Below are 27617 nucleotides of genomic sequence, written 5' to 3'. Positions count from 1 at the left end.
CTAACACTTAATCACTTGCGAGAATTACAAAAGGCTTCAGCAACACGTAAGACCTCCATCTTTTGGTGGCCAAAATTGAGCATTAAACCAAAAATTAAATTGCATGCCACGTAAGAGATAGGGCTGAAATCTTCTTCTTCTTCTTTCTTCTTCTTCCGCAAAAAAGAACTAAGTCCACAACATGATAAAAGACTAATATGAAAGTACCACAACGTATGCACAATGAATGTGCCATAACCAAGGATGGACTGCGTAGGTGCAATTTAGTTGTAGAATCATTGGTGTATCCTCATGTCGGTCACCTAACACACCAGAGAATAATATCATGCCACATCACCAAGGCACATAGTGGATGCCAGCTCATGTAGAGCTCAACATCTCAACAGATGAGGATAGTCTGCTAGTGCTAGGAGATACCTATTCTTGTGGTTGCAAGAAGAAGAAGAAGAAGAAGAAGATGATGATGATGATGATGATGATCCCTAACCTCATTCGTGTCAATGCTTGACTTGTCCAATCAAAAAACACGCACTGTCCTGGCCATCAAGCCCCTGTCCATTGAGTCTCATTGCTCTACTTGTGTGTCCTGCGTCTTGGTTTAGGCGTATCAGTCATCAGTGCCCATTAACAAGCAGCAACAATCATCTACATTTCCTTCACCTCCCTACCATTTGTCTCAACTAGTCACGTCCAACATGTGTGAACCAGCCAACGTCACCTGCCTATTGCATTCATGCTGTTCCACAACATCAGCCATGTCATCAAGGCCTTCTCATCATCTCGATATCATTCATCAACCAAAGATAAGGTTTTGATTCAAACCTTAAATTAATGGAAGTTTTAAAATTCTTACGGGGCACTTCTCATGAAATTTGGGATCTTTTATTTTTATCAAAATTTTCCATCATTTACCCAATAAAAATTGGGGCTTTTCAAATCTAAGCCTACTTCTTCAAATTTCTTCATCAAAATTTCATAATTTTTCAATTTGAGCTCTCTCCATGGCATCTACCATTGGGATGTCGAGATATAGCATCACAATTGAAAAATTCGCAAGCATCAACTTCTTCATTTGGAAGACAAAGATTCAGCTCATACTTATGTGAGAAGGCGCATGGAGAATCATCTCCGCTAACGAGCTAGAGCACATTCAAGGCAATGCACAACTTCATCAACAATGGCTTGAGAAGAACAAAAGCGCACTTGCCATCATCGGGCTTAGCCTCTCTGACAATCTTCTTCATTAGCTTGATCTTACAAAAACGGAAATTTAGCATCTCCTACAATCCTTCAAACATAGAAACAGGGAACGGCCGTTCCAGCCTGTAGGAACGGCCTAACGTGTTCTAAACCCTCCAAGGAGGTGAAACGGCCAGGGAATGTTCCATGCCGTTCCCAAGGCTGTTCCCTGTTTGGAACGGCCATTCCAAGCCTGTTCACCGAAAATTGACGTTTTTTCCAGTTTTTTCTTTTTGCTTGGGTCACACTCCTTCTACCACATATTCACCCATCTCCATTGCCTAATGTGCACACACTAATCTCTCTCTCTCTCTCTCTCTCTCTCTCTCTCTCTCTGGTTGAAGATTCAAAGTGTCAAGACAACCCACAAGCTAATTAGGAGTCAATGCAAAGTTCAAATTTGATGCATTATCAACTCTTGCAAATCACAATCAAATTTCACTCTATCCTCAATTTCAAGGTATTCATCCATTTATATTGTCTAATTTCAAGGGAAATTGGGATAATTGGGGCAATTCAAGGCAATTTGGAGCTATGGGGGTAATCAAGTCAATTTTGGGACATTTGGGTCAATTTCAAGCATTGAGGGGTATTGGGGCAATTAGAGGGACATTCTTTGGGGCAATTTGGGTCATGCAGGGCATATTTGGGGCACTTAAGACATGTGCCTTTCCCCCCGTTCCCATTCCCCGACCTTGGACGTTCCCCCCGTTCCAAGGGGTCCCGTTCCCGTTCTCGTTCCCCGTTCCAGGTAACTATGCTTCAGAGACTCTTAAGCAACATCTCGATCATTTAAGTCTTCTTTACCAACAATTGACCACTCTTAATAGTCGTCCGCATCATGATGATAAAAAGACTATACATCTTAATAGCCTAATGAAAGAAGCACAATTCCATCAAACCATGACAGCTCTCAAGGTGGCTCCAAAGATGAAATATGAAGAAATGGTTGCCATAAGATGCTGACATAGCACCAATAGTCTTCTACACCAAGAAACAACTGCCCAAGTGTCGATACTGCAAGTATTGGCCACACTGTTGACCAATACCACAAGAAGAAAGACAAGCAACATGCCCAATATGCCACTACTAATACCTTATCAAATAGGGACCCTGATGACCACCTACTACTTCTGACACTGCCTTTAATGTTTCCGTTCAATCATTGTCTCTTGGCAATGCTAAACCTTGTCAATATGCTTTTTGAATCAAATCCTAAATAAATAAATAATGTGTTTTAGAATTAGACACTAACCATGCCAATGCATGTGTTAAGACCTTTCCAAACACTTATTGTGTGGGGTATTTTGCCTAGATTTTTATCCAAAAAGATTTGTACTTTCCTTTTATGATTCTATTAGGAGCTATATTTCAAGGGGGATTGTAACCACTTACCACATGACCTCTGAGTTGATCCTGAAAGCTATACCCGTGTATTTGGCCTCTAGTCATGTGCCTAAGGCCTTTGAGCCACGCTAGCTTTTGATCAACCTTTGAGCCATGCATATGCAGCTCTAAACCATGCCTTACTTCAGGTCCCTAAGCTTTTCAGTAGACCATGTCATGATCTTCCTCACTGTGCATCTCTCTCACTTATGTGTTTCCTTTCCAGAATCATTGTACGGGATTAGACACTCCCTCTTAGAGGTAAGAACTTCGCTTTTCCTTTTTCCATGTGTCGTGTCATGGGTTCAGCCACCCATGACCCGAAAGAGGGATTTGTAAGATTTATTTATCCCCGTGTGAACACACATTATTATGCGTAAAAGTGTGTTTTCGGTGTGTACATCTTTTTACACCACTTAGCATTTGATAAGGATCAAAGGTGTAGGTTAATACCTCAGCCTATATATTCAAGCCCTATCACTTACTTTTATCACAAACTATCACATTAATCTATTCATCTTGTTGTGGAAAATGAATATCTGGGAGATGAATCTGATCAAGAACTAACACAACCGTCCATGGAAGCAATGTTCAACACCCCTTCTAAGAACACACGATACAAGACGTATGGCCGTAGGGTCCGTGATTGGACCGTCTCCCCAGCATCTGACAGGCATGCAAAGACCTCACGCACCATGAATGAAAAAAAATACGAAGAAATTCATCTCATGATTCGCTTTAAACTACGAATTATGAGACAAGAATTGGAGAAAGAAATACGAAAGCAGGTCAAAGCCGAACTAATGGTAAATCAAGGGGCAGAAATGCAAGACGTGCAAATAAAGATTAAGAATGACTTACACGCACAAATGTTGTCTGAAATGCACACGCTAAAAACTGAAATGTTGAAAGTTGTAGATGCCTACAAATCTGAAATCTTAGAACTGAGGGAAGAATTGAATACATTTAAGAAAAAAGAAATGAGCATGTGAGAAGAATTACAAAAAGAGAAAGAGGCTTTGAAGGCATGTAAAAGGGAGATTCACTCATGGGCAGAAGCGGCAAAGACAACACAAAAGCAGATAGAAGAAGCCAGCCCATGGATTGAGGTAGTAAAAAAGAATAAGGAAACATCAGTGAACAAAACTGAAGTAATGAATGCTACCTTGGAAGAAGAGGCTAGGAGACAGGCTAGGGTTTTACATGTACGGGTAGTAGGATGGGAGAAGAAGAGCAGCCCACATGAAGATGCTAAGACACTTGCTGACAAAATTGGGGCTTCAAACGTACCTATCATCAATGCTTGGAGAGTGGGGAAAGAGGACTCTTAAGTCCAAGGCTCTAATTCTTCGCTTTGGAGACAGAGAGAAAAAAAAGGCCTTCCTCTCCAAGAGGAAAGCCCTCGAGGATGAGAAGATTTTTTTGGATGAGGACCTTACCCCAACACAAATAGTGCATCGCAAAGAACACATGCCCAAGGTATTGGAGGCTCGCAAAGAGGGAAAGTGGGCTGTTTATAAGGATGGACAAGTCATCATCATTGACAAAAGGACTTCATGACGGTACGAGGCCTATGAGACACTTCGCATGTCAATATGGAATTGTAATGGATCCCGATGCTAGTTACTTTGAAGATAGCTTCCGAAACATAGATATAGCGATGTACACAGAAACACACCAATGTAAAGGCAGCCAACTACCCGACGTGCGGGGATATAGGTGGGAAAGTGCATTTCGTCCAACAGCTAGAAAACCAGGAAGCACTAGGGGTTCTGGAGGTGTGGCCGTACTATACCAGGAAGATCTCAAAGGAATAGTGCAAGTAATGAAAAGAGATGATGATGCACGATATTTATGAATTAGGATACATGCAAGAAGACCACGGGATATATTCATCGCAATATGCTACTTTCCTCCTGCAAATTCTACCTATGCCACACGAGATGGATCTCCCTTTAATGTACTTTATGAGGATATCATGAGATATGCTAACATTGGGGACATACTATTAGTAGGAGATTTCAATGCACGCACTGGAGATAGACAGAGTGACTTTTATATGCATGATAATGTCATGTTCATAGAGATCGACATAGATGAAATAAGCCTACGCAGGAGAGCCCAGGATAAAGAAGTGAGTACCTATGGGACACACCTATTGACTTTGGGAAGTGCACATAGACTAGCCATCTTTAATGGTTTGCCACAATGACTAGGATCTGACAATTTGACATGTTGGAATCACAAAGGAGGGGCAAGTACTGTGGACTACTTGATAGGCTCACCAACATTGATACCAGACATCCAAAACTTTAAGATATCTAAGAGACCAATTGGCATAGCAGCAGATCATGCTATTTTGACACTCATGCTCTCTTGTGTACATATGAAACATGAAACACCATGCCTCCCTAAACATCCCAAATACTACTTTACAGAAGCCTCACACATCTACAGTGGTTCTCTGCAGACCAGTTTACATACATTGGACTTCAATAGATTGTTGGAAGAATGTACAAGAGATTTAGCAGAGGCCATACATGAATCAGCCATGTATGCATTCCCACACACCTTGCCCCGATGTAGACCCACACGATCTACTGCTCCCCAAATAGTTGGTATGATGATGAGTGTAGAGTTACTCGAGCTCGCTTCCAGAGGGAAGTGGAGCTAGGCACTCAGACACATCACCAAGCAAAGGCGTTCTTCAAACGCCTTGTGCAGAAGAAGAAACGAGACTACTTAGCGAAAGCAGAAGCAAAGATATATCAGCCCTTTTTGGGGCGGGATAGCAAAAGCACATGGAAGATTTTCATGAAAGACAACCCCCCATACAGATTACATCACCAGATGCTTGGCTTGACTATGGGAGACAGTTGTATGACCTGCCAGGACAGCCACCTATGCAGCCCCCACAAGCTTGTAGGCCAACACAGTGGTCATTCTTCACATGAAAAATGGCTAGGGATGCAATTTATAGATTACAAAATGGAAGGGCACAGGATGAAGATGGACTAGTAGCAGAACATTTCTCGCATGCTTGTGACATATTAGCACCTATATTAGCATATATGTCCAATAGAGCAGTATGTGAAGGTTTCCCTGTGAGTTAGTTAGACAATACTATAATTCCGCTATTTAAAAGTGGTAATCCCCTGATTCCTAGCAACTACAAGTCTATCATGATCAGTCATACTCTGGCCAAGATATATGGTTCTATATTGGAACATGAATTCAGTGAGTGGGATGAAATGCAAGGCAAGAGAGCACAAGGACAAGTAGGTTTCAGATGAGGATATACCATGCTGGACCATATTCTCACACTTAAGAGCCATTATTGAGGAGGGTCGAACCCGAGACAAGAGGATCTATTGTTGCTTTGTAAACTTTCGCAAAGCTTTTGATACAGTGCCTCGTACACGCATCATGCAGAGATTGCAGAACATTGGAGTACCAAAGGGTATACAATGGGGTGTCTATGCATTATATGAGGCAGTGACAAGTCATGTACGAGCATCTGGGGGGCTATCAGAGAGGATTGACAGCACCATAGGAGTGAAACAAGGATGTCCACTTTCACCCACATTGTTTGGTCTATACATAGATGAAGTGTTTGATTACATAGACCGAGGAGGAGGAGCTAGACCTAGCCTGGCAAGGGTGCTGATACTGATATTACTGTATGCAAATGATATTGTTCTCATTTCAAATTCACCGGGGGCATTGCAATGCCATCTACATGCTTTGCACATCTTTTGTAGAGATAAAGACCTCACAATGAACCTTAGAAAGACCAAAACCATGGTTTTCAATACTTCAGCAGCATGGGTTACTAGATCTATGTACCGGTTCACATTTGGGGAAGAGATACTGGAGCATGTGAGGGAATATGTCTATTTGGGAGTCACCTTCTCTGGCCCACGTTTTTTGTTGAGAGGGGCATCAGAGACATGTCTGGCACGTGGATACGTAGCACCAGGGGCACTCGAGAGTCAATGTGCTCACATACAGTTCCAAGAGCCCCGCACCAAACTCTGGTTGTTTGACACCCTAGTCACACCCACATTACTATATGGAGCAGAGGTATGGGGTTGCAGCTTGTACCACAGGTGCCTTAGCCCACTCACTGATCAGATTGGAGTAGAGAGGGATTATTATGATGGTTGGGATAGCATGGAAAGGCCATTAATCATGATGATAGCACGTATGATTAGGAGTAAGCCCTCCACCCCACATCCCATTGTCAGAGCAGAGCTAGGGGCAGCATCTATAGTTATGGAGACACTCTTCAGGGCAGTGACCTTTTGGCACAGACTATGGGAACTTCCACACAATAGATACTCTAGATTGGCACTAACCTCATCTAGACAACTAGCAGCAGGAGGCGAGAAGAATTGTTGGTTTTCATAGATGACTATTTGGATGAGCCTACATGGTTTGGATATTGACTGTCTTCCACCTTTGGATTATAGCCTTGACTGCCCTACACTTTTTCTCAGCCGCCCGATCAGAGTTGAACCAAGATCAGAGCTGATATCTTGAGGATTGAGACAGCAAGAACATGGATCCATCCACCATTGCCTCTAGGATCGAGGATGGAGTTCTACAAGAGTCATTTCTTATGTCTCTCTGATGATGGTTTCAATGTTCGGCCAGCATATATGGACACCCATCTCTCCCATAGCGTACGGATTGCTATCGGACAGATTTACACCTCCTCACATAGGCTTCAGATGGAGACAGGCAGATGAGCAAATACCCTAGCAAAGGATAGGACTTGCCAGCTTTGCGGTCGAGAGCCTGAGACAGAGGAGCACTACATATGCAGATGCACAGTATACTATTGACACAAGAGGACGGTACCACTGCCTCTTCCGTGATGGATTTGGACCCCTTCGTCATGTCATGGAGTACAAGGACCAGAGATGCCTAGGTCTCTCCCTCCTAGAGCTCAAGAGGCGCCGAACTGCACTACTACAAGACAGGAGGTCAGCTCACCCAGAGGGACACACACAAAGAGCAGTGAGACACACTTCTTCTATAGAGCCGACCCTACTGACACTACCAGTCTAGCAGAGACAGAGCCACCCCACCAGACACCTTACAGGCCACACCGTGGAGTCACATTGGATAGAGTCATTTCCCTTCGTCGAGCACGACGACCCCGTCTACCGGGACCAGGTCTGAGGAGGCCACACCACAATCAAATTAGAGCCATTATCACAAGACACCGCAGACTCACTACCGCTCATATCAATGAAGCAACTATGGACCGCATCATAGCTGAGATCGTGTGCAGATTTTGAGATCAACTACTTTCCCCAAAGTTAAAAAAGGGACCGGGAGTGACAAAGCATATTTCCATATTGCAACCTTTGAACTAGACATTCTATCCAACTGTAGACCAAAAGTAGAGCAGGATGTTAAGACTATTCGCTATCCTTTACCTTCTCATGTGAAGGTTTGCTAGGCTACTTGTTTGCAATTTGATGAGCAGAAGGTTGAGATGGCCAAGATCCCTTATGCATCCATAATAGGCAGTTTGATCTATGCCATGATAGCCACACATCCTACCATAGCATTTGCAGTGGAAGTTATGGCATGCTGCATGGCTACACTTGGCCGATGACATTGCACTCTAATTAGAGTCATGCCTTCATCTACATTCTGTCTATCTCTCTACTCTAATCTACACATACTCTCCCGTTATATCCTTTTCTCCCGACCTATCCCTTCTCTTTCACCACCATGGCTTCTTGAATCTTGAGGAGTCTCTCCTTTTGATACCCCCACTTCTACCAAACCTCAACACATGGAGGATGCCCATTTGGACCCAAACATACACACAAGCAGCATCCTAAAGCACCCACTTTTATGAAATTTGATCGAGATTCGTCAGTAGTGGCAATTCTCTCAAGTCAAAGACATACGATGGCAATTGGCCGATATATGCACTCCCCATTTTCCATTTATACCCACAACCGCCATGAGGATATTGCCTCTTCAATTCCAACCTAATGGGAAGAAGAAGGAATATGACGAGACAAACATTGACTCACGGCTGGCCAAATGGATGGCCTATTTTGATTTGTATCACTTCAATGACACTAAATGTATTGGACAGATACAAATCATATTGTAGTGGAGACATACGCTTGGTGGGTAGGGCATAGCCCTAATCTAGAAAAATGGGCAGATTTTTAATCCATTTTTCAAAAGCATGTCCTAACTCATGATTGGATTGAAAATTTCAATACACTGTTTGAGCTCAACATAGGAGAGAACCTTGGAAGCATATTCATAAGAATTCAAAGATTTTCTTCCCAAGAATTTTGATGATATTTTGGTTGTGAGTAGGGCAAGGTTGCATTCTACGCGTGAATGGTACATTTCGTACCATACAGTATTGTTCAAGTAGCATGCAATCGAACTCTTCTTTAAAAAAAGTGGTCACTGAATTTTTTACCATTTGAAATTATGTCCATTGACATTGTTTTAAAAAATTTTGCCTTTTACTTGTTGGATTTTACTCATGCCTACGCTCACATAGAAGTGTCGATGATCCGCAATAGAACACTGGGACACTTTTTACTCTCCAAAAGAGGTTTTTTCCCCCAATCACATTATTCTCTATTTGTGTGTTTATGTTACACAATTCGGACACTTTAAGCACTTTACACACTTTCGGGTGTGAACGCACCTTAAGGCACTTACACAACCCTAAGGTTTAAGGGTTATACACTATACTTTCATTGACACACTTTAGAAAAACGAATCGTGTGTCTAGCTAAGTCTAAACTCTCTCTCTCTCTACTGTCTACGATGTGTTGAGTTGATAGTTGCCATCTTCATCTTCAACATTTGGGGATCCTTGCTGGTCATTTGTCTTTATGTGGATGATCTTCTACTCACAAGGACACATGCTGATCAAATTTCAGCATTCAAGAAAAATTTGCATCAAACTTTTCAAATGTTAGATTTGAAGCATTTACATTACTATTTGGACATTCAGATTATTCATGATGCTAGAGGCATTGGATTGTCATAGTCCAGATATATTGGTAAACTCCTTTAGAGATTTGGCTTCCAAGTTTCCAAGCCAGTTAGCACACCGATGGAGACTGGACTCAAGTTTTCTTCGCATCGTGACAGTGATCTATTTGACATTCATACATATACTCCAGCATTTGGATGTCTCATTTATTTATGCAAAACAAGGCCAAATCTGAATATCTAGACGTCCAACTGCTAGAGCATACATATGGATATCAAACAAATCATTGTCATCATGCAAGGGCAGCTTGAGTCCAGTCTCCATTGGTGTACAAGCTGGCTTGCAGTCCTATAAGCCAAATCTCTCAAGAAGTCTACCAATGTATCTAGACTGTGATAATTCAATGCCTCTAGCATCATGAATGAACCGAATGTCCAAATAATAGTGCAAAGGCCCCAAACCTGACATCTCAAAAGTTTACTGCAAACTTTGTTTAAATGCTGAAATCTGATCAGCATGTGTCCCTGTAAGCAAAAGACCATCAATATAAAGACATTTGACCAACAAGGATCCCCTCTCTTTACATACGTAAGGTGTAGACTCTAATAAGTTGTTTATGAACCCCTGGCTGAGGAAAAAGGCATCAATCTTTGCATATCAAGCTCGGGGAGCTTGCTTCAAACCATACAAAGCCTTTTTCAGCTTGCATACCAAGTGTTCAGATCCCACAACTACCAAACCAATGAACTGATGTACAGACGCTTCTTCTTGAAGTTCCCCATGTAAAACTGCAGTCTTTATATCAAGTTGATGCACAGTCCATCCATAATGGGTAGCCAAAGCAACCATAGAACAAATGGTAGTCATGCGGGATGTAGGAGTAAATGTCTCCTCATAGTCAATGCCTTTCTTCTGTGCATAGCCTTTGGCCACAAGCCTAGCCTTATATTTATCAATGGATCCATTTGCACTCCTTTTCAGCTTATAGACTCACTTTGTACCAATGGCTTTCTTCCCAATAGGCAAGGATACTAAATTCCATGTTTGATTCTTTATGATAGAATTAAACTCAGCTTGCATTGCTACCATCCAATGCACACTATGTTGTGCATCCTTAAAATATTCAGACTCCTCATCATCAAGTGTATCTGCTGCCATAACAAAATTGTATACACCATCGTGCATACAAGCTTGCCTTCTAGTACGACCACCAATAGGAGCATCCAAATGACTATCTTTCATAGTCTACAAATACCATCTAGGCATCTGCATAGCTTCTTGACTATGTATAAACTCCTGCTGAACTTCAAATTCAGCATCTTGCTGAATATTCAGATCAGCCATAGGCTGATTTTCTGCATTACACAATGGCACAGCTGGCTGAACATTAAGTTCACTTGTTGAAGCTCCAACTGTATCACCAAAAAAAATGGGCAACAGCCCTTCAAATACATCATTGGCAGCCTGATATGTATCAAAACCAGCAAGGGATACTTCTAATTTTTTATCAAAAACCACATCCCTACTGACAAATACCTTCTTAGAGACAGGATCATATAATCTACATTCTTTGCTCTCACTGATGTACCCCACAAAAATGCATTTAATAGCCTTGTTATCCAACTTCTTTCTTAGTAACATGGGTATGTGAGCATATGCAAGACACCCAAAAGTACCAAAATGTCCAACATAAGGTTTTTGACTATTCCAAGCCTTAAAAAGCGTGACATTCTTTAATGCCTTTGCAGGGCACCTATTCAAAACATGGCAAGCACACATAACTGCTTCCATCCAAAAACTATATGGAAAGCTCTTTGCTTTAAGCATACATCTGGCCATCTCCATGAGTGACCGATTCTTCCTCTCTGCAAACCCATTCTGCTGTGGAGTATAAGCAACAGTGCACTGATGGACAATGCCTTGCTGCTTCAAAAAATTATTCGACATAGACGGCATGTATTCCCTCCCTCGGTTCGAACGGAGAGTCCTAATCCTCCAACCAGATTGATTTTCAACAAGTGCTACAAAAGCCAAAAATCAAAGTGACAAAATAGTAACAGCCACCCAATGACTTTGTCTGCATAGGGCCACATACATCTGAATGCACAATCTGTGATCTGGCAGTTGCTCTAAAAGCAACATCACGAGGAAAGTTAAACCGATGCATTTTTCCCAAAACACATCCCTCGCATATATGCTCAAGAGGTCTCTCCAAAAGAGGTAAACCATCAAGCATTTATGTACGCTGCATAAGAATCAAGCTACCATAGTTTACATGCCCCATGTGAGTATGCCATAACTCTCCTTGTGACATAGCAAGAGTGAGAGTAGACACTAGATAGACCACCTAATCAACTAAATAAGCATCTAACTCATATAACCCATGACATAAAGTGTCCATCAAAACCAAAGTCATGTGTTCCTTATCTCTGACTATACATCTGTTATCATCAAAGGTGACTTGCAAACCACACTTCGCCAAAGAAAAAATAGACAACAAGTTCTTCTTTATGCTTGGCTCAAATAATACATCTTGCAAACAAAGAATAGAGCCATCAATGGCTGTCAACACAATCTAACAGGGTATGATGCATTCTTGGCACACTGTACAAACTTGCCAACGGGAGCTACAATAATGGAGGAAAACAAATCCCTGCAAGATATGATATGCCTAGAAGCACCACAGTCAAAGAACCATATGCTCGCATCCTCAGTAGAGCTAAATGCTCTATTAGCCCAAGAAGAGTCATAACTACAATATAAAAACAATAGTCACGATCTGCAACAAAAGATGCGGACTCGGTAGCAGTAGAAGGTGCATCAAAAACAAAAATCCCTAACTTCTCCTTTCTCTCCTTGGCTATGCGCTTCCTACATTCTGTGATGTAGTGACCTGGCTTCTTGCAATAGTGATACTTGCCCTTCTTGGCTTGTGTGCCCCCTGTTTCTTACTACTCTGTGAAGTACCTAATGTCCCAGAGCTCCACAGAGCATTTTTAGCTTGGCTGCCCTTGCCCTTTTGCCTTGCCATAAAAGCCTGCTCAAAGACTATAACATCCACCCCATTGTTATTTCTGGTTTGCTCTTCCCCTAAGAGCAAACTAACCAACTGAAGGAAAGTAAGTGGTTGTGGGAAAATTCTCATAGTGAGATTCAAGGCCGTGTGAAAGGCCAAATACGAGGTCAGCAATAAGTTCAAAGTAGTAGAGATCAACTCATCTACATTCATAAGCTGCTCACGCAAGTCCTAAATTTTATTTAGATGATCCTGCATAAAATCACCTTCATCCATCTTCATAGTCTTAAGCTCTTTCTTCAAGAAAGAGATAAGTGTCTCATTTTTTCCAACAAATATCTACTCTAGGGTCAGCCATGCTTCTCGTGAAGAAGCTAAGACCGAATGTTCAGGATGATGGACCGCTGAACTACCCATGCAACCAGTGACAATGCCTGAGCATCCCGTGTATCCCATGCATTTTATGCTGCTAATCTTTGGGGAAGTGGCCGAGTTGGAGCGGGCTGAACAGGCTGAGTGGGCTGAGTTGCCCTTTGTCCACGTCAAGGTGTAGCAGGACCCACAACTCCAAGCCGAACTTCTTCACCACTGACATAATCCCAAAGATTTTTTTGCAATCAGCACATTTTTCATCATAAAAGACCATAGAGAATAGTTGTTGCCATCCGACCTATCCTCCTTGGACACATATGTGAATACATTACCTCCCTAATTTGCCATGGTAAATGTCACGGATCAAGGAGCACAAGAGCAATATTTCAAGCTAGACTAACCTAGAAATCTTAGAATTTCCATATATTACAGCAAGCACCTTGCTGTAATTAGCAAATCTAATCACACTCTGTCAAAAGCAGTCTGTTGTACACGCTGTCCAAGGCATAAATAGTGCTCAACAGCACCAAAAATGCAAAAGCCCCAAAATTTATTGTCCCAAAACGCACAAATTCAGTCTGTTACAGGCTGTCACCAATGTACATTTGCCAATTTCTGAGCTGACATCAAAAACCCCAAATTTCTGACCCAAAATTCACAAAAACCTCTACAAGAAATGTGTCCCAGACACTTGCAAGAACAGAGATATGTTGCCCAAGCACAAGCCCCTTCCATAAGATTAAATCTGAATAAAAAATTAATATGTTTTTCTTTTTACCTCTGATAATGCTAACTGAGTAGTGTAGAGCTGGAGCAAGGCGGACCTTCGGCAGGCAGATCTGTTGGATCTGGCAGATTTGTGGCTGAGGTGGCAAGTACTAGTGGCGCGCGGCTCACACAACAGGTGGGGCAGGATCTGGCGGCAACTGCTCAGGTGGCGGGCGCTGCTGGAAGGAGTGCAGGGAGCAGGTCGATACATGTTGGGACGGGCGCCTGTAGCACTGGCGACTAGCGGCACAGACAGAGGCACTGCCCAGACTGGCAACACAGACAGGATCGCTCCCTGGGGCAGCTGCACAGGGCACATGGAATTAGCGGCGCAAGGAGGAACAACTAGAGCTGTGGGCAGCGCTACTGGTGCTGGCGGATGGGGCTGAATCCTGAGGAGCTCAGCTGGAGATGGTGGCCACTGGCTAAGCTGAGCTGAGGACCAACTCTAATACCGAATGTTAGAGGTGAGGGAATGCACAGAGATCGAAGCTCAGCTAGGAGTACAGTTGACAATGAAGAGAGTGTGTGAGAGTACAGGCATGACTCCCAATGCAATAATCTAAAAAGTGTAAGATGAAACTACAAAGTACAACCCTTAAACCTTAGGGTTGCTAGAGTGTGTTCACACCTGAAAGGTGTAAAACATGATAAGTGCCCAAATTGTCTAACACAGCACATCAAATAAAAGAGAATAAATAAGGCGAAAAAACCTCTCGTAAGGAAAGTAAAAAGTGCCCCAGTGTCCTACCGAGGATCACCGATACTCCTCTCTGAGCGTAGGCGTGACTCGAACCCAACAAGCTCGTAAAAATGCCACTCCCACAAGTGCAAGATGCAAAGGCTGATTGCAACAAACAGTTTGGATGACATGAAACCCTCATAAGAGATGAGATTGCAGCAATATGTATGCCAACGATTGACAAGGTGACAAGTGACATGAATGCAAAGCATGCAACATGGGAAAAGGAATTAAATGCTAAAATGGATGCAAACTTGAATGCAAACTTGAAAACATGTATGACGGTCTGGGGCAAGATGCAACAAAAAGTCATAAATGGCATCAAGGCTGACCTGCAGGTTGATATGACAAATAACTTGAAAAAAGTAAGTGATGCTTGGAAAGTAGATATGAATGAATTGAAATCTGATACAAATGCACGTATAGCAGCCAAGGATATGGAGATTGCTGAACTGAAAAGGTAGTTAGAGGCATGTAAGAAAGAATTAGTGACATACAAGTCAATGATGGATGCACAAACAGCAATGCCAATTGCACTAGAATTAAAGAAAGAGGTGGAAAGTTTAAAAAAGCACACATGGGTGAATGTGGTAGAGGAAGCTCAAAAGAAAATAGAAAATGTCGAGCATCCAATGAAAGAAAATGCACAATGGATTGAGGTAGTCAAAAGAAACAAAGGGATACCTTAGAACAAAGTAGAAACAATGAATACGACACTAGAAGAGGAAGCAAAAATGAAACTCCATGCATTACGTATTCGTGTGGTGGGGTGGGTTGAAAAAGGAACACCCCTAGAGGATGCTAAAACACTTTGTGCTAAGATGGGTAAGGATGAGACACGCATAATGGATGCCTGGAGGGTGGCTGATCCAAGTGACAAAAGAGGTCCAATCCTCATGCTGAAATTTGAGGACATGGATAATAAGAGGGCCTTCCTCTCAAAAAGAAAGGCTTTGAAAGGCGAAAAGGTTTATCTCGATGAGGATCTCACACCCACACAGTTAGAGCAGAGAAGGGCTAGCATGCCAACAGTGTTGGAGGCACATAAAGAAGGCAAGTATGTTGTGTATAGAGATGGCAAAGTAATCATAGCAAAACAAAGGTCACAATGACGATACATGGCCTATGAGACGTTTTTAAGGATGTCCCTTTGGAATTGTAATGGTTCAATGAGACTTGATGCGGGTTATTTTGAGGATACTATCCGTGGGATAGACATAGCTATGTATACAAAGACAAATCAATGTATAAGTTCTAGATTGCTAGATGTTGTGGGATACAAATGGAAGAGTGTTTACACGCCTTAGCCTTGTAGGCCAGGGGGAACCAAAGGTCGGGTGGGGTGGCTATCCTTTATTGTGAGAGCCTCCAAGACATGATTCATGTGGTGTCACGAGATGTGCAGGCTACATATATGTGGGTAAGGCTAAGGATAGGGCGCTCGAGGGATCTATATATTGTAGTATGCTACTTTCCACCTGCCTATTCAGGATTTGCCCCTGGGGAGGGATCACCATTTGAAGTATTACGAGGACATTATGAATTATACAAGCATTGGAGACATACTACTAATGGGAGACTTTAATGCTCAAACAGAAAGTAAGCAGTTGGCCTTTTATGATATTGAACATGAGATATTTAAGGAGTTGGCATTGGACGGAACTAGGGCTTGATAAGACATCTCAAGATAAGGAGATAACAGTATATCAATCCCATTTGCCAGCATTAGGAAGTGCTCACGGATTAGCTATATTCAATGGCTTATCGAGATGGCCGGGAGCAAATGCTTTCACTTGTTGGAACAGCAAAAAGGGAGCCAGCATTGCGGACTATGTAACGGACTAACCAATGTTAATTCTAGAAATTAAGCATTTTGAGATATCTAATAAGCCGATCGGTCTAGCAACCGACTATACAATCCTAAAATTCACCCTAGCATGTAGTCAAATACAAGAAACATGCACACACGTACACACATTTCCGCACTATGAGTTTCTAGAGCAAACTTCGCATACGAGATGGCTTAAGCCAACTAGACCAGCATGAACCACTGGAGGATGTCACTAAATCTCTAGCAAAAGTTTTACATACAGGGCTCTACTGCACCACGCAGTGGCACTGCCCCTCAAAATGCTTGGTATGATAATGAGTGCAGAAATTAGGGCCCACCTATTGTCATGAGGACGTGAAAATTTGATACTTTGCTTATGTTTAATTGACATTTGATTAAAGAATTAATCAAATGTGCAATTAAAAGATGCACATGTGAGGTGCAAGCTACTTTTTCACAGTTGACGGCCAAAGGACCCTATGAAAAAAATGGGTGTCAAAGGCAAAAGTTGTAACAAGTTACACTTTTTAGATTCTAGGTGAATTTTGGTGTCCGTTTGCCCCTAGGACCATTAATTGGCCATTAAGTGTCAGTGGTGACACTAGGGACTAGGCATTAATAAATGGATTAATGCTTGTCCAAGGGTCAATTAATGCATGGGACCACTTTGGGTTGCAAATGGCCTAGCCAATTAATTTTTGGATAGGCAAGGTCGATATTCTGGGCATGGATTCAGGGTTGAATTAATTTTCAGAATTAATTAATTCTGAAAATTAATTAAATGACTGAAAATTGCTGAAAATGGATTAAGAAAGTTGCCACTTGGCAAAACTTTCCCGTGCAAGTGGGGGAAAGGCTAAAAAGGGCTGAAGGGAGAGGGAAATCTCGTTTTTTCATTTTGGAGCTGTTGAAAAGAGATGTTGGACTGTTGTTGCTGCCAGCTTCTGGGGCCATTTCCTAGCCATTGGAGACCATTTTGGTGATGGAGATTGCATTTTTTTTACCTTGGGAAGCTGGCAATTGCTGCTGATGCACTTTCTCCTGAAGATCACAGTCTCTGATGCTCCTATTGTCGTTGGTGCATTTGTTTGGGATTGGTACAGCAGGGCAGCAGCTGATTTTGATCAGTTCTTCGCGACAAATCTCAGAATTTTCTCTCTCTACAGCATTCTCTCATCTCCTTCAGCCTATTCTCAGTCATTCTCAGCCATTCAGAGGTGATCTCAGCCATTTTTGGTGGGCTGATCTGCAATTTCTGCAGTAAACCCTAATTTACAGCAAAAATTAGAGTTTAGCAACCACCTTGGGATCCCTGCCAGAGATTCAAGACTCAAGGGACTGAAATCAGCTGATAATTAAAGATTATCAAGGGATTTCAGGAGCCAACCCATCCTGAATTGATTTAGGGTAGCATTTGGCCAGCCAAGGGTCAAATTGGAGAAGAAGTCCTGGGTGAATCAAGGGGCAAATGACCCAAAAGGCTTGCTGGTCATTTATGACAGCAAAAGCAATTGGTTAGCAGGAGGAGATTGAAGAATCTCAAGTTGTACTCCTTCCAATTAAATGAAAGCTAAAGAAATACCACAAGGGGCGCCAGTTTAAATCAAGATATCACCACCCATTCCAAAAAGAAAGGCTGGTTTCAAGGTTCCATTGCTGGGATACATCAAATCTCTTGATTTGGTGAGCCCGAGGCACCTAATTGCAAGCCAAAGCTTTGTGCTAGTGCTAATCTTTGTGCTCAGCTAAGAAATTACAGCAAGATGTCTTCATACAGTGGGATGCAATCAAGTAGTAATGATGCCTCTCATGATGCACATTCACATGGGGAAGAAGGAAATGCAATGCCTGATCTTGGACAAGGCACGAATCATGGACAACATGTTGAAAATGTGGCTGAAGGCCAAGATGTTGGACCCTCAATGCAGAAAGAGGATGATGATCAACAAGGGGAAATGGAATTCGATGATGCATTCAAGAATCGAATGAGGGCAGCAGCCAATATCTTTGCTGAATTGGCAAAAGATCCTCACTTTACTCGGTTTTTGAACACTCCTACGAAGGACAACAAGGGCAAGAAGAGAAAATCCTCTTCTAGAACTTCAGGACAGCAAGATGCACCGAAAAACAAGCCAAAGCCTTCTCAAGATGCTCCTAAAGATGCTTATGGTGAAAAGCAGTTGGTGCCAGTTGGGTAAGAAATGCAAATGCAAGTTCATGATGTAAATGCTAGTCCTATGGTTTTTGGACAGCAAGGCTTGCATGAGAATTTGGGGCAGCCAGCTCACTTTGGTGGTAGCACAATTTTTCATGCTATGGTGGGTGAGCGACCGAATGTGTGAATGTATAGCACGCCTCCCCATAATTTTCAGCAGCCAATACATGGCTTGCATAACCCAATGTACTCGGGTATGGCTCATGGAATGCATAATCCGATGTATGGCGGCATCGGTATGATGCCTGGTGTGCAAAATCACGTGTTTGGGCAAGCATTCGTACCCCGTCGTGCTTTTGGGGCTCAAGAAATAAGTGCTGGTCATGCAAATGCTCCGTTTAATGCTGGCTATCATGGAAATTGCCTCTACACTAGCGGATACACACTGTCTTTCATGTGAGTGCCTAAGGATGTATCTGCTGAAATTCAGTCCAATGTAGAGGAGCTGAATGAGATATTGGTATCCGAGCATATTTTGGCACATAAAGAGAAAAGGTCAAAGGTAAAGCTTCCATAAGTTATTGGGTAAAGTTTCACAACTGTTCACCAATGGATGCTAAATGGATGGAAGAGGATGACTTGGCAAACCACCCTCAGTTGTTGTAGCTTTACCTTGATACCTTTCAGTTAGAGCCGACTTTGGATCGGGCTCTTTCAGGTTCAGCATGGCAAGGGTCCAGAGTACCACCTGATACTCAAGGGGGAGATAGCACTTCCACTCCTCCAAGAATGGACTGCTCTCGTGTATAGTGGATCTGGGATGTATTCAACATGCATCCAAGGTACTGTGCTAACAGTATGTCTGCCATGAGGTCACTATTCAATGTACTAGTCACTGTGGTATGTATGCAGATGGGTATGGTTTTCACTACAGCTCTGATACTGTACATTTGCATCAAGTTATGATCATGAGAGACTGATTACCGAGTGCTAGTTTTCAGTGTATAATCATTAGTTTCAATGGTATTCAGCTGGTTCTATGGACAGCAGCATGTGTATTGAATGCCATTGACAATTCAGTCATGGTTTCGGCTCGGTTTATGCTTTACTATGGTTGTGTAGTCAGCACTGTTGAGAAACAAGAGTTTGGGATGCATCCGATGAGTTTTTGGCAACAGTTCTAGACTATTGTTGAGCTTTATGCTATGTTTATGCTGGCTGGAAATTTTCAGCAAATGGTGGGCATATGAGATAGTTAGCCAACGGTGGCCAATGTTGTGTTGACTATGATGCCTTGTAAAAATTCCAATGCAATATTGTTTACTTTGACACATTACAGTGCAATCGAGGATGATTGCAAGGATTTCAAGGGCACCGGTGGTCTATCATGAGGACGTGAAAATTTGATGCTTTGCTTATGTTTAATTGACATTTGATTAAAGGATTAATCAAATGTGCAATTAAAAGATGCACATGTGTTGCACATGTGAGGTGCAAGCTACTTTTTCATAGTTGAAGGCTGAAGGACCATGTGAAAAAGATGGGTGTCAAAGACAAAAGTTGTAACAAGTTACACTTGTTAGATTCTAGGTGAATTTTGCTATCAGTTTGCCCCTGGGACCATTAATTGGCCATTAAGTGTCAGTGGTGATACTAGGGACTAGGCATTAATTAATGGATTAATGCGTGTCCAAGGGTCAATTAATGCATGGGACCACTTTGGGTTGCAAATGGCCTAGCCAATTAATTTTTGGATAGGCAAGGTCGATTTTCTAGGCATGGATTAAGGGTTGAATTAATTTTCAGAATTAATTCTGAAAATTAATTAAATGGCTGGAAATTTCTGAAAATGGATTAAGAAAGCTGCCACTTGGCAAAACTTTCCCGTGCAAGTAGGGGAAAGGCTAGAAAGGGCTGAAGGGAGAGGGAAATCTCGTTTTTTCATTTTAGAGCTGTTGGAAAGAGATGTTGGACTGTTGCTACCAACTTCTGGGGCCATTTCCCAGCCATTAGAGACAATTTTGGTGATGGAGATTGCATATTCTTGACCTTGGGAAGCTGGCAATTACTGTTGATGCACTTTCTCCTAAAGATCACAATCTCTGATGCTCCTATTGTTGTTGGTGCATCTGTTTGGGGCTGGTACAACAAGGCAGCAGCTGATTTTGATCAGTTCTTCGCAACAAATCTCAGAATTTTCTCTCTCTACAGCATTCTCTCATCTCCTTCAGCCTATTCTTGGCCATTCTCAGTAATTCTCAGTCATTCGGAGGTGATCTCAGCCATTTTTGGTGGACTGATCTGTAATTTCTGCAATAAACCCTAATTTACAGTAGAAATTAGGGTTTAGCAGCCACCTTGGGATCCGTGCCAAAGATTGAAAGCTCAAGGGATTGAAATCAGCAGCTGATAATTGAAGATTATCAAGGGATTTCAAGAGCCAACCCATCCCGAATTGATTTGGGGCAGCATTTGTCCAGCCAAGGGTCAAATTGGAGAAGAAGTCCTGGGTGAATCAAGGGGCAAATGACCCAAAAGGCTTGCTGGTCATTTATGACAGCAAGAGCAATTGGTTAGCAAGAGGAGATTGAAGAATCTCAAGTTGTACTCCTTCCAATTGAATGAAAGCTAAAGAAATACCACAAGGGGCGCCAGTTTTGGGGCCAACAGGGAGTCTACTGTCCAAGAATGTTATGGTAAAGTGTGTATTTCGTTTTATGTGCATTTATTTATTGATGTAATTAACTCTTAAATCAGGATATCACCACCCATTCCAAGAAGGAAGGTTGGTTTCACCTCTACAAAGGGATGTTACACTAGGGGCATGCACACACAAGCATGCTCGGAATGTCTTCCATCGTCTTGTGAGGAAAAAGAAGAGGGATTATCTAGCCAAACTGGAGTCTGAGATGTATCAGCTCTTTTTGAGCAAGGACAGCAAGAAGACATGGAGGCTATTTCATGGTAGACAACCCCCAATTCAGTTGACATCACCTACGATATGGCATGAACATGCTAGTGCACTGTATGATGTTCCATCACAAGAGCAGATTCCCTATCCATCAAACACTAGGCCAACACAGCGTGGATTCTTTACGGAAAAAATGGTGAGGTATGCCATTTGGAGATTAAAGAATAGGAGAGCACATGATCAAGATAGCCTTGTGGCAGAACATTTTACACATGCATGTTATGCATTGGTCCCTATCTTGTCAAATACCTTCAATAGAGCTGTATGTGAGGTGTTTCCAACAAGTTGGTGTGACCACACAATAGTGCCGATTTTTAAGAGCAGAGATCTTAGTGGACTGAAACAAAGGGGATATGGTCTGCAGAACAAGCTCGCTTCCCCTAAGGATACAATACATTAGACCATATATTCACGCTGAGGGCCTTGATTAAGAAGGAACGATCACAAAGGCAAAACATCTATTGTTGTTTCATGGACTTCCGCAAAGCTTTTGATACGGTACCCCATGCAAGACTCATAGAGAGGTTGCAAACCATTGGCATCCTAGAGGATATACAGTGGTGTATCTATACATTGTATAAGACTGTGACAAGCAGAGTACGAGTGCCTGGCACAACGAACTCAGTATCTACCACAGTTGGTGTAAAGCGAGGCTGTCCACTCTCTCCTTTGCTGTTTGGATTGTACATTGACAAGATTTCAAATTACATACAAGGATGGGGTGGTATGGGAGCCAACTTGGTTGGTGTATTGATACCAATTTTGTTATATGCAAACGATCATCTCAAATTCACTTGAGGGGCTACAGCGACATCTAGATACATTGCATGTGTTTTGTGAAGAGAAAGGCCTCAAGGTTAATCTTGGAAAGACTAAAATTATGGTCTTTAACACCTCGGCAGCCTTGGTGACACGCTCAGAGCCTCACTTTATGTACGACGGTCAATCTGTGGAAATGGTTAGACAATATGTATACCTTGGGGTCACTTTCAAAGAGCCATAGTTTTCATGGAAGGAGACTTCACATACTAGGCTTACACGAGGCATATGTAGCTTTGGGCACTCTAGAGCAACAGTGTGCACATATACAATTCCACAAGCCTCGTACCAAATTGTGGCTCTTTGATGCTTTAGTTATGCCCACTACTCTATGGAGCAACCATTTGGGACCCAAGCCTTTATCATACTAGACAGGTGCCTCTCATGGACAATAACAAACCTAAAGCACAACATTATGATGGCTGGGAACATATGGAGAGACTACTGGTCATGATGATAGCACGTATGATAAGGGCAAAAGCCTAAGTACCAAAAGAGATCATGCGAGCAGAGTTGAGTGCAACACCCATGGTAGTGGAGGCACTATTCCAAGCAATCACCTTTCTCCACAGAATATGGCAGCTCCTTGAAGACCGATACCTTAGGCTAGCTCTGGAGTCTTCAAGACAGCACACAGCAGAGGGAGATAGACAATGTTGGTATGCACATATGAGCACGTGGCTCAAATTGCATGGCATGAATATAGACAGATTGCCACCGTTCGATTACAGCCTTCATTGTCCCACTTTGAGCCTCAACCATTCAGAGTTGAATAGAGTGATCAAAGTAAACATCACTAAAGCGGAGACAAAGAGGACTTGGTCCAAACCCCCTTTTCCATTAGGCACAAAGATGGCACAATACCAATGTCACTTCTTGCAGCTTTCCCATGATGGTTTCATAGTGAGGCCGAGACATATGGATGCTCAACTTTCTCATGAGCTTCGAGTTGCTATTGGACAGATCTGCACCTCATCACATCAACTTGATTGAGACAAGTCGATGAAGCCATATCGCAGCAAATGAGAGGATGTGTCAACTTTGTAGATGGGAGCCAGAGACAGAGGAACACTACATTTGTAGATGCACTGTATACTATGATATCCGAGGCCGGTACCATTGCCTCTTTAAGGAGGGCTTTAGACCATTGAGATGGGTGATGAACTATGAGAACCAGAGATGTCTAGGCCTTTTCTTATTGGAGCTCCAACGGTGCAGAGAAGCATTGTTCCAGGATCGGAGGCAATCCCAGCCACATCCACGCCTCCAAAGAGCAATTGCAAACATTTTCAATATAGTTGACCCCCCGACCACTACCACCTTAGACACTACATCTCCTACTGACACGCGCCATCGAGGGACACCATCAAGTGGCATCACAGTAGACAGAGCTACAACATTATGCAAAGCACGACGCCCTAGGGTACCTGCTCGACAATGTAGGCATGCTCATATGCGACACATTCACGTCATGATTGCTCGTTACAAACAAAGATTACCACAATGACTTAGTCAGAGGCAGCTTGCAAAGTCTTGGTGGATTCCATACACTGAGAGGAAGATACTCTATACTCTTTTCAGTTTTTCAATTTTCCATATTTTTCATTTTCCAATTCAATTTATCATGTAGACCTAGACATAATTCTATTTTCTTCTCCGATGAGAGATGATGATACCAATTGTATTAGTTATGGTCTCATAGGCCATTTTGGTCTTCTAGAGACGTTAATAGATCTCTCTATCTATCTCTCTCTCTCTCTCTCTCTCTCTCTCTCTCTCTCTCTCTCTCTCTCTCTCTCTCTCTCTCTTCTAGACAACTAGCAGCAGACGGTGACAGACACTGTTGGTATGCTCAGATGAGCACATGGATGCGTCTACATGGTCTGCAGATTGACAGACTACCCCCCTTTGACTATAGCCTGGATTGCCCTACACTTGACCTAAGCCGATCAGAGCTAAACCATGTGATCAGAGCAGACATACTGAAGTTAGATACGGAGAAGACCTGGATCCGACCCCCCTCGCCCCATGGCACGAGGATGGCACACTACCAGACCCACTTCCTCCAGGTATCTGAGGATGGTTTCATCACCCGACCCAATTACATGGACACACAGCTGCCTCATGGACTACGCACAGCTATTGGTCAGATCCGCACCTCATCCCACCACCTGAGGATTGAGACAGGCAGATGGGAGGGTATACAGACAGAAGAACGCATATGCCCACTAAGCGACAGAGAGCCAGAGACAGAGGAACACTACATCTGCCGATGCACTGTATATTACGACATACGAGGTAGATACCACTGTCTGTTTCGAGAGGGTTTTGAACCCCTGAGACGGATCATGCAGTATGAGGATCAGAGATGCTTGGGATTTTTCCTCTTGGAGCTCCAGAGGCGCAGAGCAACAATTCTACGGAGTAGGAGGCCCCCACAGCTCGGCTCACATAGACAGAGAGCAGTCACTGACTTTTTCATGGATACACGACAGAGTATGGCAGATACCACTACTACTGCCACACAGCCTACAGGAATACATAATCATTGGACCTCATCTTCTGTAGGTGTCCCTTTGGATAGAGCAGTGGCACTTAGCCGATCTAGGCGCCCACGTCCACCCGGACGAAGGCCTAGACATCCACACCACAGACAAATTAAAGCCATCATTGAGCGCCACAGGAGACAGATGCCAAGACGCCTTAGCTATGCAGAGATACACTTCCCTAGAGAACAGACATATCATTGATGGAGAGTTTTCCTTTCTCTACTCTCACTTTCAGATCACTGACATGTTTCCCTTTATGGGACACTATTTCATTTCATTTCATTTCCTTTTCAGTCTTATAGGCATGTTCTTCATCTTTCTTCTCGTTCTAGATGAGAAACACACCATCATCATTGTATGTACTGTTTTGGTCTCATAGGCCACATTGGCCTTTTAGAGACGTTAATATACTCTCTCTCTCTCTCTCTCTCTCTCTCTCTCTCTCTCTCTCTCTCTCTCTCTCTCTCAAACAACTCTGTTTTCACAGCAATCTCTCTCTCTCTCTCAAAACAGGCTGCGTCTCATGGAGGGTTCACTAATGCTTTTGATTCCTAAACTTGTAGAAGTCATGGCTTCCTCAGGATCAAAGTGTTTAGACAATAAGCGATCTCAGCCTAGTTGGTAGGACGAGGTTGAGAAAGTGGACCATCATGCATCAAAGGGAGATGCAAAGAAATGGAAATGTAAAAGGTGTAAGCATTTGAAAACAAGAGGACCCAATCGTGTGAAGCAACACTTATGCCATGTTGACATTGGAGCCCAAATAAATTTTTGCCCAAATACCACACCCAAAATGCGAAGGCAACTCTTGGCAAAGTACACAAGTGAAGAAGACAAAGCATGTGCAAGGATAAATTCTCCCTCACTTTTAAATTGACATGTCCTACACAAGGTAACGGCTAGAAGGACCTCTTTAGAGATGCATCTGAGAATAGCAAAGTAGCCATGAGCCTCATGGACTAACTCCTTGTAGTTGTCTTGGTGAATAGAGTTTGGAATCAAGGGACGCGGGATAGCTCCCAAAACAACATACCATAGGCTCTTTTGCACAAACCAAGCTTTTGTCATGGCACTCCAAGTAAGATAGTTAAAACCTTTAAGCTTATCATTAGTAGAACAATAGGGAGGTGCAATTGTAAAGGAAAAGAAGAAAAGAGGTCTTCTAGCACCAGCACCTATTGATCTTGTTCCTTCTAATTCCCACCCACCACAATGGTGCACCATTGGGCATGTGGTAACATGGACAGCCAACTCAATTAGCACCTTTCAAAACAATTGAACGTATGGTTGATTGGTCTTGGGCACTAGGCACATTAGACTTCTCACCACATGCTCATCTAGCCATTCATACGAAAGCTTCTACTACACTCTCCCTTGCCACAATTTTCCTTAGCAGAGACTTGCAAAACAGCATGAGTGATGGTGGTCACCCCCCTTAGGCTAGCACCTTCTAGGTCCCTTCGGATACACTAGGCAGTACATCCTTAGACTAGTCTAGCATTCCTTCCATTTTACCTTCTTAGGCTAATTGAGTCAGGCCCATAGGCACCTTTGAAATTTTCTTGTATCCTCTCCTGCACACATTCATTTACCCATCTATTCATTTTAGGTTTGCTTTATTTTACTTTGCTTAGCACCAAAGCATCTCAACATGAAGCATTGGTATGCAGGTTCTAGTCTCTTCCAGTACTTACATCCTGGCCTTTGTATTTCAGTTAAGGACTTACATTGCAGGTTTATGGGGGTGCTGACTAGGTTCGAGACATGCATCACACTCTGACCCCTCGTGCTGTTGTGTTTAGCTATGATCCCAGCCAGATACACCTTTGATGTCGTCGATGTTCACAGGAATACTGTTACCATTTATTCTAGTCGATTTTCATCCTTTTGGCTTCCCACTAATTACCATGAAGTGGTACCTGAAGGAAAACGTATGTGCACTTGTGCGCTCGTGCATTTTTGAGCGCGCATGCAATAGTTCAATAAGAAGCTCACCTTTCTTGCTGCTCTGAAATTGCAGGTCCTGACGCTTTGCTGAAAGCAAAACGTTGAGGACACGACCAAGCGGAGGGAGGTTACTCTCAGAAACTGATTCCTGCAGAAGCTCCATCCTGTCTTCTTCCAATTGCGAGGATGACGACGAAGGAACGTCAAGCAAGAAGGAATCCATCGCTCTCGCCTCCATCGACGACGAGTAAAATGTTATGATGGAGCCCAAGGCTTTGAGAACATTTGCCTTGTTATTTTTATATCTGGCCTCTAATGCCTCGAGAAACAGTTCGCACTTCCATTCAAAAAGTAATCGGCACTGAAGACACATGAGCTCCATCATCCCAAACAAATACTCATGCCATGCCTTCAATCAAGTGTATGCAATGCCAATGAAGGATCTGTCTTGCCGTTTCAAGTCTGCGTAACCCTTCTGTCTGTCCTTGGCGGCTTGGATGTCTTGTCTTATTGATTTGATTTGGTCATCCATGTCTTCCAGCATTTGCTTTGAAGCTTTAACCCTCAAGGTTGGATCCGAAAAGCTCAAAGGACTACGACAATCATGCCCGTACAATGCTTGAAAAGAGGTCATCTGAATGCTTTGTTGGTAAGAAGCATTGTAGGCAAACTCAACCAGTGGCAAATATTGAATCCACTTTTTGGGTTTGCGACAGCAGTGTGCCTTAAGCATATCTTCAATGACTTGGTTGACTCGTTCCGTTTGACCATCGGTTTGGGGATGGTAAGCTGTACTAAAACAGAGTTGAGTCCCAATGGCCTCGAAGA

The 27617-nt window shown here is 42.8% G+C and overlaps 1 protein-coding gene across 9 annotated transcripts in view; it reads right to left on the bottom strand.

Annotated features, from left to right (window-relative positions):
• LOC148010138 (ARM repeat superfamily protein) overlaps positions 1 to 27115 on the bottom strand; it is a 197807-nt gene extending 170692 nt beyond the window's left edge. For 5 of the 9 annotated variants that reach the window (XR_015689650.1, XM_087672317.1, XM_087672322.1 and 2 more), the window contains exon 1: positions 26838 to 27115. Coding sequence is in view for 8 of the 9 variants with exons in the window: in XM_087672317.1 (XP_087528443.1) it covers positions 26838 to 27027 (190 nt within the window). In the remaining variant the exon portion in view is untranslated. Of the gene's footprint in view, positions 1 to 26569; positions 26762 to 26837 lie in introns of all 9 variants that reach the window. The other 4 variants (XM_087672315.1, XM_087672316.1, XM_087672320.1 and 1 more) reach the window with 3 other exon arrangements.
• Between the last annotated feature and the right edge of the window lie 502 nt (positions 27116 to 27617).

This window comes from Lygodium microphyllum, chromosome 30 (assembly GCF_053477565.2).
Source record: "Lygodium microphyllum isolate KBCC chromosome 30, Lygodium_microphyllum_v1.1.10, whole genome shotgun sequence".
NCBI classification, from domain to species: domain Eukaryota; kingdom Viridiplantae; phylum Streptophyta; class Polypodiopsida; order Schizaeales; family Lygodiaceae; genus Lygodium; species Lygodium microphyllum.
The sequence above is the reverse complement of the archived record's forward strand: the minus strand, read 5'-3'. Positions and strand labels throughout refer to the sequence as shown.